We start from the raw sequence: 12,766 nt of genomic DNA on the forward strand, positions 1-12,766 counted from the left end.
AAAACACGAATTACGGGCTGCCTTGAACGCACCATAACAGTCCTCGTCGCTACGTCACCACATTCACGGCGTTCCTTGGCTGCACACACAGCCCTGCATGCCGTTCTCTCTCCTCATTGGATAAAAACTGTAGGATACGATAAATGTTTTCTCCTCGGCTCAGAGCAGAGCAGAGTGACTGACAGACCCGTGTTTCAGACCAAACACTCTATGTAAGTGATTGCTGTCGGAAGATATAACTATTTAAGACTTATATTAACACAAATATATCACTTACTTCTGCTTTAACTAATGATTCCAGGAGTTTAGAGAGACTGGATCATTTGGAGATTGACTGATGAGGTGGTTTACATCACCATCCTCATGATGTGCAACCACATGTTCTGACTTTCAGACCTCATAACTCCTCATGTATAATGGAGAGATTATAAAGAAATGTAATGTGGTGGAGGATTTGATAGAACTGTAAAAGAATTGGAAATTAATCCTTTAAGATAATAGTTTTTTGCTTTCCCTAAGGAGGATGTATATTATTTCTGAGCTGCCTGAATGTTAGCCAATGAGCTGCTTCACCAGGACACCTTACTAGAGTCCAGGCTTTATCCCTCTCCTCAGTGGCGGACTGGGACAGAAAATAGGCCCTGGCATTTTTGACAGAGAGAGGCCACACATTATACACACACACACACACATATATGTATATATATATATATGTATATATATATATATATATATATATATATATATACACACATATACATATACATAAATAAACACACACACACACACACACACACACACACACACATATATATATATATATATATATATATATATATATATATATATATATATATATATATATATATACATAAACACACACACACACACATATATATATATATATATATATATATATATATATATATATATATATATATATATATATATATATATATATATATATATATATATATATATATATTGCTTGAAATAACAGCAATATGAATGGAAAGCATAAGGAACATCCAGATCTGGACGTTTCTTATGCTTTCCATTCATGGCATTTAAAAATCAGCTGACAGAGGGAGAGCAGCCTCGTTTGGTGATAAGAAGAACAGGTTCTTTAGTGTAGGAACATGAGGAGAAAAAACATGCAGGTTTTCTGTAACATTATAACTAAGACTGCACCACCCCCCCTCCCCCTCTCATCTCCCTCCCCAGGCTGAATGAACAGGCGATTGGGGGGAAAAAACAAACAAAAACAATTGCTAGTCGAAGCGGTAAAAGCGTTAAAAGCATTGCGTGTTAACGCTTTAACTTTGACAGAGTGATCATAATGATGGGGAAAGAAAATGCATTATTCAAACTCAGACGGTGGAGGGATTCGATCCCACACAGGAGCAAGATTTTTGATCACAAGACAAGGTGCCTTACCAGTTGAGCTACACTTCACACTCACTTCTCACTGTCAACGGCTGAGTGACGAGTGAGCTTGCGCATCTATGGGCCTGCAGGCGTGTTGTTGCCACCTATTGGTCTGGACATGGAACAACAGTAGATGATAAGCAAGAGAAAAAAAAAACTGTGACGGCTGCGCAGCGGCCGGCGGCGGCCGTCCTGCCGTACCGGCCGTTCTGGTATTCTCCAGAACGTACAGATGGCCAGTCCGCCCCTGCGCTCTCCTTGAACTTAATGTTAGTCCAGTGGAGAACCAGGGGCATGATCTGTCTTTAACCCTGAGCTGCGGCTCCAAGATTGATTCTACATTCATTATTTCAGAGGTGTGATGAGTATTACTGTCAGCAAGGTCAGGGAGGAAAATCTTAGCTTAAAATAAAAACTCCAGAAGCTGTGATTTTCTATCTTCTATTTGACAGAATCAGATAATTTTGATCGATCCTGTGACAGGCTGTAGCGCCCCGTTATGTAATAATGCCGCATTATGTAACAATGTAATACATTTTCACCTCATGATGTAATAATGACGCATTTTGTAATAATCTGTCATATTTTGTAATAAAATTCTTGAACGCAACATGTAACAAACTTTGTCGCATTTTGTAATAACTTGTTACGTAATGCACCAAATTATTACATTTTTTTCATTAAAAAAGTGCAACACCTGCATTTTCTTATAATTCGGTACATTATGTAACAAGTTATTACAAAATGCGACAAAGTTTATTACATATTGCCTTCAAGAATTTTTTTACAAAATGTGTCAGATTATTACAAAATGTGTCGTTATTACATCATGAGGTGAAAATGTATTACATTATTACATAATGCGGCGCTACAGGCATACATTTGAATCATTTGTTGACTAATTTTATTAAAGTCACAGAGAACCAGCAGCTCTGAGTTAATGTACTGTGTTAGTAAGTTTGCAAATTTCTCTATTCTATACTATAGTAGCTATTTCATGCAGTTCACAGTATTGTGGTTTATACTGTGGTGTCACAGTGTTCATCCACCACAGAAACACAACAATGGACCTGCTGCTAAAAGAATCCTTCAGCTGACGCTCTGTCTGGTGTGTGTGTGTGTGTTTGCAGGTGACTCCATGACCTACCACCACGGTCGTCCATTCTCCACTTACGACCACGACAACGACATCGCAGTCACCAACTGTGCCCTGTCCTATAAGGGAGCCTTCTGGTATAAAAACTGTCACCGCGTCAACCTGATGGGACGATATGGAGATAACAGTCATAGCAAGGTACAGTATCACTGCATCCAACAGAGCTCACTGTGCACTTATTGATTCTTTTCACCCTGTATGTGGAGAATCACAGAGAGGACATGATTCTTCTAGAAATCCTGTCCTTGTATATTGAAGAAAACAAGAAACAAGTTTACCTTTGTGTCAAGTTCTTTTCTCTTTTTTTTGGACCAAATTAGTTCTGTTAATGCATAATGGACTGAAATTTCCAAAATAATCTGGATTTTTTTTTAATTTTCAGCTCTTCAATATCAATAATGTTCTGTATACATCCGAATTGTACCACTTGCAAACAAACTGGTTAAAAAACTAAAAAAGGAATGAATATGTATGGAATGAAGACAAGAACTGATGTTAGTTAAAAACTATAAGTAAAAGTAGCAAACAAGATAAAAAAAAAATTACAGACTCAGGGCCCTAGTTTCTTAGACCGAGCGAAGTCTAAGCTCAGCGCAGCTTCGCCACGCCAACGGGGCGTGGACCAGGTCCATTTCGCAAGATTGGTGGGCCGCGCAGTCAGACTTAGACCAGCGTAAACCCTCCCCTCGTCCCTCCCACCGGCGCAAACGGCGAAGAGGGAGGAGACAGGGCGGGAGGGAGACAGGAGGAGGAGAGAAAGGCGTGGAGTGGGTTTGACACAGCCGAGTCAGATCTTCACCAATCAAATGAGCTCCTCTCCTCACCTTTAACTGCGCGGAGGGCGATGCGCGCTGCAAGTTTGTCATTTTATACTTGGACTGGACGGAGGAGACAGCGACGCCAGAGGCCGAACCTCTCCCCGGAGGAAACAGCTGTTTCCCCGGAGGTCCGAGCTCAGAGTGACCAATAATGAGTTCACTAATAATAATACAAATATCCTTAATCAGGTTTGATCTGATACACTGAGAACCCCTGCCCAATGTAAGAAACAACAACTAATAAACTAATAAAGAAACTCACATTTATTCAAACCCTGTAAGCAAGATGAGAGGTATAATCACAACATAAACAAACACCATGCGTAACGGATGAAATCAGCGTAAAGGACGCTCTCTCTCTCTCTCTCTCTCTCTCTCTCTCTGTCCGTCTCTTTTTTTCTCTTTTTTTTCTGTGATAGAGATGCTGAGTATACGGCTATATACTGACTATCTGATACCGAGGCTGTGGTGGACTAAGAGAGATGAAGATTTGTGTTTTGTATTTCATTACGGCTGCCTGATGCGCTAATGAATTAATAAGTAAATAAATAAATAAAGCGATCATCACAAGGGCAGAGTGGTATCTCAACACGGCAGCGACATGCAGTCATCCACCCTCAGTCCTGCTTTTGGGACATCCACAGCTGCTTTTCAGTGCCAGTTCGTCCCTGCTGTGTTAATTCAGGTGGAGTTTCCATTACGCTGCCGACAGCCTTTGATCTCTGCTTTGATCTGACGTCAGATGTGACGGGACAATCTATATAGATATAAATTCACGTGTTGATTCCATTAGTTGCATTAAATAGTGGTTATTGTGGCTATTTATTGCATTGAAATGTGCCTGGAACTGTGGACATCTGCCTGTGAGGTCTTGGTGACGTGTGTGCACTGCAGGTCAGTCAGTCAAACTTCCACTGCACCTGCTGCGCTTCGCCCTGCGCTGAGAGTAGACCTGGTTGGAGGTGGCGAGCTTTCAGCGCAACCTCGGCGAGACATTTTCGCACAAAACTTCCACTGCACCAAGCTGAATCTGTGACGCCTCCCCCTGCTGCGCGGCCACGCCTATCTCAGCGCAGCGCGATCTACAAATCCCCCAATCTGACTTTGCGCTAGGCTGCGCTGGTCGAAACTTGCATTAGACCGGCTGCACTACCTTGCGCCACCTGCGCTGCGCCAGCAAACTAGGGCCCTCAGTCTCTTTTCATGGCCAAACATAGGAAAGAGGGTTAAGGAGCCTCATACATCTACTCTCTTTGACTGAAACACATTAAAACAAGTGCCTACTCAGCACAATCATCATCATCCATCATATTAAATGAAGAGGCGAGGAGTCTCTTATTCAGTAATGAGACAAGTTACAAACTAAACTATGATGTACAGTACCTGCAGTTGTACTGTGTAACTACTGTATGTAGCCCACCAAAGGCAAACTGCACTATCTGCATTTTTCTTAAATTTTTTTTTTTTTTGATCAATCAAAAGTGTGGCATATTCTCTTCAATCTGGTAGAATTTGATATTGGTACTGCTAAAATTTCCAGAGTTATTGGGCTTTTTATTTTGCTGTCCATCCAAAAAAGCACAGTGAAACCAAGCCAAAGTGCAGTATCTGCAAAGAGTACTGTACTCCCTACATTCACTCTATAATTCAATTGGAGTAAAACCAAGGCAAAGTGCCATATCTGTAGCTAATACCAAGCCAAGGTGCAGTATCTGCCATAAAACTGTCAAAATTGGAACTACAAAATACATTTAATTCAGTCCACCTTTATCTAATCAATTATAGACTTGGTAGTTATTCATAATTAGATGCTTAAACCTGACAATGAAGAACAGAAAAAGCTGTTTTTCTCAGTTTGGCATTTTTACAGATACTGCACTTTGCCTTTGTAGGGCATGTTTGTTGTACAGAGTGTAGAAAGCAAGACGTTTAAGAACATGGTACGGATCACTGACTTCCCAGACTGATGTTTTTAACAGAGCTGCTGTAATATGAATCTGTGACGAGGAAGAAGGCTACTGACCTCTAATAAATGTGTCCCGTCTTCTCCAGGGTGTAAACTGGTTCCACTGGAAAGGCCACGAGCATTCCATCGAGTTCGCAGAGATGAAGATCAGGCCTTCCAACTTCAGAAACCTGGAGGGAAGAAGGAAACGGTCATAAACGCTCCAGAACGCCCCACCACCACCACCACCACCAACACTAACAACAACACTGCTACTACTCCGTCTGGACTCCCACACCCACCCACCCATCCACCCAGCAGCTACCAAAGCCACTGCCAAGAGCCCTGCTGCCTCCACACAAAAACCCTTCCCACCTCCCTCCCACTGTCTCAGAAATCAGCCTCAACTCCATAACTCGCCCCTTCTCCTCCTCCTCCCCTTGTGGAAATACTGCCAGTGCTGAAATCAATGTGCATGTTACAAACTGAAATTAAAAACCAAGCCCACACAGATTTAACTCACGCACCAAAGAGAGCAAAAACAAACTCCATCTCACCCGATTCTGACCCGTTCCTCTTGTGTTGTAACATTATGTGGGGAGGCGTGAGCGCAGCTCGGGCATTCTGTTGTGTACAGTAATTAATACAGTTCCCTATCTCACATCCAAGCCACTTTTTTTTTTTTTTGGGGGGGGGGGTATTCCAGAATGGACAAAGCTGTTTATAGTACAATGTGGTCTTGTTTTAGGTTCAGGGTGTCTTTGCTAAAAACTGATAAAACGCTGAAAATTCAGATGGATTATCACTTCATTCCTTGTACAGCGCTCTACATGTACGGTATGCATCTGATTTGAAACACTTGAAAAGGGATATTCCTCAGATGGCAACCACTCCCCCCCCCCCCCCGAGATGTCAGATATCTCCATCTAACTTGCCATTCGTTTGTCTTTGTGCAACATCACCTGTGTCAGTGTCACCTTACCCGCCCTCCCTGCCCCTCCCTGCCCCCCCAGGATCCCTTTAGTCTCCCTCGACACAAGCCAACATCTGAAACGATACAGATGGAAATGTAAAGAGAAAAAAAAAATATTCTATGTAAAAGTATTTCCCATGTCCACCTGGATGGCAATGTTTCCATTCATTACGCGAGAGCACCTGAATGCATCATTCTGCAGCCACAATGTTGTGTTTTTCAAAAAAAAAAAAATACCTGAAGAACAAAGAAAAGGGAAAAAAAGCTGATGTGTTTTGACTTCTCTTCTGAATCCAAGGCAGGACCTATTATTATTATTATTATTATTAATATTATTCACTCTATGATGACATGCGGTGATTATTACATAGTCTTTTCTTTCTTTTTGCAAAATGTGAATACAGTACATGCTGTATATGTGGAACAAGAGAATGTTTACGTGTTGTTAACACAAAAGATGTTGATGCTCGAAACGTAAAAAAAAAGAAAAAAAAGAAAAGGCAAAAAAAAAAAGGCCAATTCCAATTGATTTCCAGTTGACATAGTGTGGCCTCGATGCTTATGTTGATGAAAATAGTGTTTGAACAGGCCAAAACTAGAGAACTAGTTACTGTTTCTACCCCCCTGACCCCCCCTCCTGCCCCCACCCCCTGCTATGGCAGGATACTAAACTAAACCACTGACCTTCTAAAGAATGCCTGTGTAAATTAAGTTTGTTTTATTGTTTTGTTTGTTTATAACTGGGTGAACAACAGGTGTTTCTCTGTAAACTGTATTACAATAAACAGTTTGTTTAAAAGGAAGACGGTCGGTCGGTGTCTGTGATTGAGAGAAGCTGAGTCATTACTGTAGATCCACTTCTTCTATTGATAGACCTTCATTTTAAACCGACAGGTAGGATGTTCACAGAGGAATGCACTAAGAGGATTCAGACTCAACAAGTCTCCATTAATAACATCCAGACCACTTATGTAATAATATCCAATGACATCATCAGCCCTAAAATAAACATCTGTCACCATCTGCTGCCTGAGAGACACCATGATCATGGACCATGTTTAGCAAGTAAAGCAGGTCTATTCAAACAGTGGCCAAATGCAACCTCCAAGTGGCCCGGCCCAAGGTCCTGTTGTAAGAAATGCAGAAAAACCTGAACTACAGCCATCAGGAATTCCTACAGTAGACTGTGAATACTGTTTTTATTCTTCATGCACTTTGAGGTGTGCCTAGGTCAGCCTTTCTCAAAGTGGGTGCTGCGGCACACTGGGGTGCCGTCTGACTGCGTCAAGGGTGCCGTGAAAAAAATACCTCTTCTGACATTTCATAGAATACATTCTCTTTATATATGCAAAGGGGCCGTGTCCACCGTCTACTTTCCATTCAGATCCTATGGAGCTCGGAAAAAAGCTGTCGGACTTTCCTTTTTTTGTTGCGGCACTGAGAGCGCTCAGAGTTGAAATATATATTTATATATATACCAGCTGCGGAATGACTATCAGTACGACCAGGAGATCTCCCGGTCGGCCGCCCAGCCAACATACTCCAGCATACCATCGAGCAGGTTGCCCTGCGCGGTCATGCGGCCTTTATGACCAGCCTCAATGAGGGTAATGTAAGTCAATCATGTTCTCATGATAATCTTCAAGGTTTCCTTGAATTAATTAATATTAGCAGTCCAGCCATTATTTATACCACCTCTTGTCTTTTTACATCTCACTCATGGTTGCGATAGTGACGCAGACTCTCATCAATCCAGACTACTAGGCTAAATGATTTTTGTTTAGCCTCCTGTCTTTATCTAATTCTTTTTGTTCAGATATAACTGAATTTTCATGTCCAAACATATAAAATAACCAGCAATGTTTGTTCGTTCTTAAATTGTAGAATGGCGCAAAGCCTCATGGGAAATGGGAAACGCGCTAGAGAAAAGTCACTGAGAAAGTTATTAAACTAGCGGCTACGGCTAAAAATAGAAAAATAGAACTCACGGAAGCTAAACAGCAAAGCTTATCAGTCCTGCCCGTGTGTCACGTTATTTATAAGTTATATTAATTTAACAAGACAACACAGTCCGTGCTAAGTGGGCCGGTACGTCGGTACCGTTACTTCTGGATTTTAACCACTCGAGAGTCGGAACCTATGGGCACCGAAGCATGTTGGTGAGTAGGACAAGACCCGAAACCGTGGCGTTTGCAGCGCGCCGTCAGTAAGATCCATACGCAGAGCAGAGTAGGGAGGGGGAAATACCTGACTGGATGTAATGTTATGGTCAGCAGCGTTAATGCTTGAGTGGCACTAATTGCAGCTCTTTCACCCCATTCAGCATTTCTGTAGCCTACTTTAATACAAATCCATGATCTAACTGGTGCCCACTTCTGAAGGAAATAGCAAAATATAGCTACCCATATTTCTTATTTTTCTTATTCTTACGAGAAATTAATGGTTACCTAAAATGATCATCAGGTTGAGGTGTAAAAACTCTTTTTTTTTGTTTTTTTGTTTTAGTTTTTTTTTTTGCTATAATAATAATAGGCTAATACATTTTATTTGTAAGCACTTTTACAAATGCTCAAAGACACTTTTAAAAATCATAAAATAGAGAAGAGTAGAGAATACTTTATTCATCCCCAGGAGGGAAATTCAAATTAAAGTCAGAATGAAATGAAATTAAAAAAAAGAAATAAAACAGTATACAAAATTATACATTAAAAGCTCAATGTATGGGTGTGTGTGTGTGTGTGTGTGTGTGTGTGTGTGTGTGTGTGTGTGTGTGTGTGTGTGTGTGTGTGTGTGTGTGTGTGTGTGTGTGTGTGTGTGTGTGTGTGTGAATGATATGATAGCTATAGGATATGAAAATATGGATCTATAAAGAGTAGCCTATAGTAGTAAAAGGTGCTGATATGAAATCGAGGAGTGAGGAAGCTAAAAACCTCACCTTGGTTATTGGTTTTTCTTGTGTTGTTTCGTTTTTTTTCGTTGGGTTGTTTTATTGAAGTTTTTGCTTTTATTGTAGGCTATTCTACCTAATTCTGTCGGACCCCAGGAAGAATAGTGGTTTTGCTGCAGCTAATGGTGAGCTTAATAAACTAAACAAAACATAACAAAACAAATCAGAGTTAGAGTTAATAGCAGCACATAAGCTATAGGCTAATAAAGCAGATTCTGTCTGAACTCGTACACAGTTACCTCGGGGACCGGACATAGTTGATCCGGACCGCTGCCGTCACTTTCCAGACTGTTTCCTGATTCTCCTGGTGGGAGTGGCCGCTGCTCTCGGCACAGGGAGGGGCGTGCGCGCGCGTGTGTGTGTGTGTGTGTGTGTGTGTGTTTGTGTATGTGTGTGTGTTTGATCGGAGCTGCTGCTGGCTTTCCTGGTTCCGCCTCGGACTCTTTTCTCCTCCAGATGAGGAGAACGCGGCCCTACGTGGACGCGCGCCGGTGAAAACGAAGCGGACCCTGGATCTGGATCTGCTCAGGCGATGAGGACTTTCTCCTGGAAGATCATCAAATTACTCGCCGTCTCGGCCGCGCTCGTCCTGTCCGCTCATATCTTTGTGAACACACCGGGTAAACACCTTCCCACGCCCTGTCCCCTTCCGGAGGAGGAGTACAGGGTCATATCCCCTGAGACATACCGGTATGTCCTCAACCAGCCCTCTGCATGTAGGGGGAGAAGCCCCTTCCTGGTCTTCATGGTCCCGGTTGCTCCTCAGGAGGCTGCAGCCAGGGAAACCATCAGGAGAACATGGGGTGCGCCAAGTCAGGACACCTTAACTCTCTTCTACATGGGACTGCCACAGGTAAGAGAGAGCTTCTATATCTTCACCCTCCAAACACTAACCCCCAGAGGAGAACCCCTAAAAATAGGTTTTTAACACTTGCTTTGTAACTTTAATGATTTATTAATATTTGTTTTGTAACTTTGGTGATCCTTTATATGTGTGATGTTGGTTGTTTATGCATTTGTATCCACTCTGGATCATATACACCGTTGTTTCCTTTTTTTTCTCTCATGATTATGAAATATTTGATTACTATTTCACTGATGAAAAAGACTTTTTGACTACAAATGGGTTCCCACTGATTATATTTGTGTTTTTCTGGGCCCAATTGTTTAATTATAAGTGTATGATGTTTTCTATATTTAAAAGATTTTCTATATTTAAAAACTGTATATTTAAAACTATATTAAAAGTGTATATTTAAATACTGTAAGCTGAAGGATGTGCCCCTTACCTTCAGGCTCGCCCCTCCTCACCTAATTGGACCTCACACCCATACACCTGTGACCCTATATATGGGTGTGAGCGTTCCTTTGTTCTGTTGGCACCTGAAGAAGACCACACATGGTCGAAAACGTTTGTGCAAGTGCTAAATAAATCACTGTGACCTCACTGTGCGGGCAACCCTCTCTTTTACTACCACAGGTAGGGGACATGTCCAGCGTCCAGGACAAGCTGCAGGATGAGAGCAAGAAGCATGGGGACATCATCCAGATGAACTTCCAGGACAGCTACAAGAACCTGACCATCAAGACGGTGATGATGATGAACTGGGTGGGGACCCACTGCCCAACCGCCTCCTACGTCATGAAGGTGGACGCCGACATCTTCGTCAACGTGTTCTACCTGGTCAGGTGGCTGGGGACATGTCCACGGCAGGGCTTCATCACGGGGTCGGTGATCAGGGACGGCCGTCCGAGGAGGGACGGCAACAGCAAGTGGTATATATCAGAGGAACAGTACCCCGAAGACAGCTTCCCCCCGTACGTGTCCGGGGCTGGCTACGTCCTCTCCGCAGACCTGGCCAGCAGGATCTCCTGGGCGTCCAGGTTCGTCCGGGCGATCCCTCTGGAGGACGTGTACGTGGGGTTGTGTCTGCGCGTGCTGGGCGTCCGGCCTGCGTATTCCCTCGGCCTGCTGGGCCTCAGGAACCTGTTTGAGGTCAGGGACTTGGAGTACGACAGGTGCAGCTTCGCCAAACTCATCATCGTCAACGGGTTCAAGCCGCCGAAGCTGCAGCGGGCCTGGCGGGATTTCTCTGAAGGCCACACCAGCTGCTGACTGAGAAGTTTCACCAAGTTGCTTCACGGCTGAGAGCGAATGAATGGACAAAAACAAAGGAATAACTATAGCCTTCTGTAAAGGAAGAAAGCCATTACACACACACACACACACACAGTCACGGGGAGGAGGTGTTCAGGTAAAAGGGGAATGAGATGACAGGTTTACTTGCAAACAGATGAAACTATCAGAGTATATTCTAGGCCTACTACCTGCTCTTTAAAGGGACATTGTGTAACTTCTCCTGTTATCTATTCACGGAAATCGATTATTTCGTTCAAAAGTATGTTTTTCATTACTTTTCATTCATTATTTACGTTCAGTAGCAGCGTGACGGTAGGAAACCACGGAAACTCAGCGGAGACACCGGAGCTGTCGGCTCAGGTCGAGGTGGCGTCTGTGAAAAGTCACCGCGGTAACGCAGTGAGGAGGAATGGAGCGTTACACTGATGCTGCATTCACAGCAGTCCGGCAGACGGCCGTCGCTAACAAACCGGATGTCATTTTAGTCACAGAAGTCCAGAGAAAGCCGGTAAAACGTGGGTCAGGTAAACAATACGACATCGCCATGACAACATATTGTCACGTGTATTGTTTTATTGTTTATGCCGTTACGTGCAGCGGCTGTTGTCCGTCTGCCGTCTGCCCAATTTCAGGTGAATGCAGCATGAAAAATATGATTGAGTTGCTTGCGATATACAACCGCAGCGCTAGATGGCAGTAATTCCTACACAATGTACCTTTAATGAAACCACAGACATGTGCGGTCTCCCTAAAGGCCACGAGCCAAAGAAGTTTGAACCAGTGGTTTAATCAATCCTCAAGAAGCTGTGCCAATGATCAGCTGATTTGCGTCTCTTTTTGTTTTTTTTTGTTTTTTTTTACAATTTTACCACTGACATTTAAAAAGCCAAATCTTTATATAAATGTGACAGGCAACAGTTCATCAATAATTTGCACTTTAGAAGAATGGTGAACGTTCTGTCTCATAGTGTGTCATAGGAAAAGCTGCTGGGTTTGATGTTATGTGAATAGTTGCAGGTAAAGTTTCTGTTGATCAAGGAAATCAACTAATTATCCAGCTTTATCTAAAAGAATGTATAGGTCTGAAATTATTATTCATCGTTTAGTTGATTAGCAAAAAACGTAATCGGCAACACATTTAAAGAGTTATCGATCATCATAAAATGCATATCTGACATTTTATGGACGAAACAGTCAAGCAAAACAATTGAGAATTCATTCAGCAGAGAACAAGTACAGGGTGAGGTCTTCACAGTCTTCAGGTTATAATCACATCACTACATCAGACCAGATAGCCTTTAACTCAAAACACCAAACTCTTCTCCAGTGCCTGTTTTATTCAACAGTGTTGGATTTCAC

The 12,766-nt window shown here is 42.5% G+C and overlaps 2 protein-coding genes across 2 annotated transcripts in view; both read left to right on the top strand.

Moving 5' to 3' along the window:
* The window catches only part of tncb (tenascin Cb), a gene marked incomplete at its 5' end in the record, with an annotated part of 56,161 nt that extends 50,573 nt beyond the window's left edge, over nt 1-5,588 (top strand). The window contains 2 exons of the mRNA XM_083979090.1: nt 2,559-2,722; nt 5,455-5,588. Of these exons, the coding sequence (XP_083835216.1) occupies nt 2,559-2,722; nt 5,455-5,565 (275 nt within the window). The 3' untranslated portion in view covers nt 5,566-5,588. The remainder of the gene's footprint in view (nt 1-2,558; nt 2,723-5,454) is intronic.
* Nucleotides 5,589-9,784: 4,196 nt separating this feature from the next.
* On the top strand, nt 9,785-11,383 carry b3galt8 (beta-1,3-galactosyltransferase 8; the record flags this gene model as incomplete). The annotated part of the gene is made up of 2 exons (XM_083978790.1): nt 9,785-10,120; nt 10,748-11,383. Exons 1-2 carry the CDS (start codon nt 9,800-9,802, stop codon nt 11,381-11,383), a joined length of 957 nt encoding a protein of 318 aa, XP_083834916.1. The 5' UTR covers nt 9,785-9,799.
* Nucleotides 11,384-12,766: the final 1,383 nt, after the last annotated feature.

Source organism: Trachurus trachurus (genome assembly GCF_905171665.1).
Source record: "Trachurus trachurus genome assembly, chromosome: 9".
Lineage (NCBI taxonomy): Eukaryota > Metazoa > Chordata > Actinopteri > Carangiformes > Carangidae > Trachurus > Trachurus trachurus.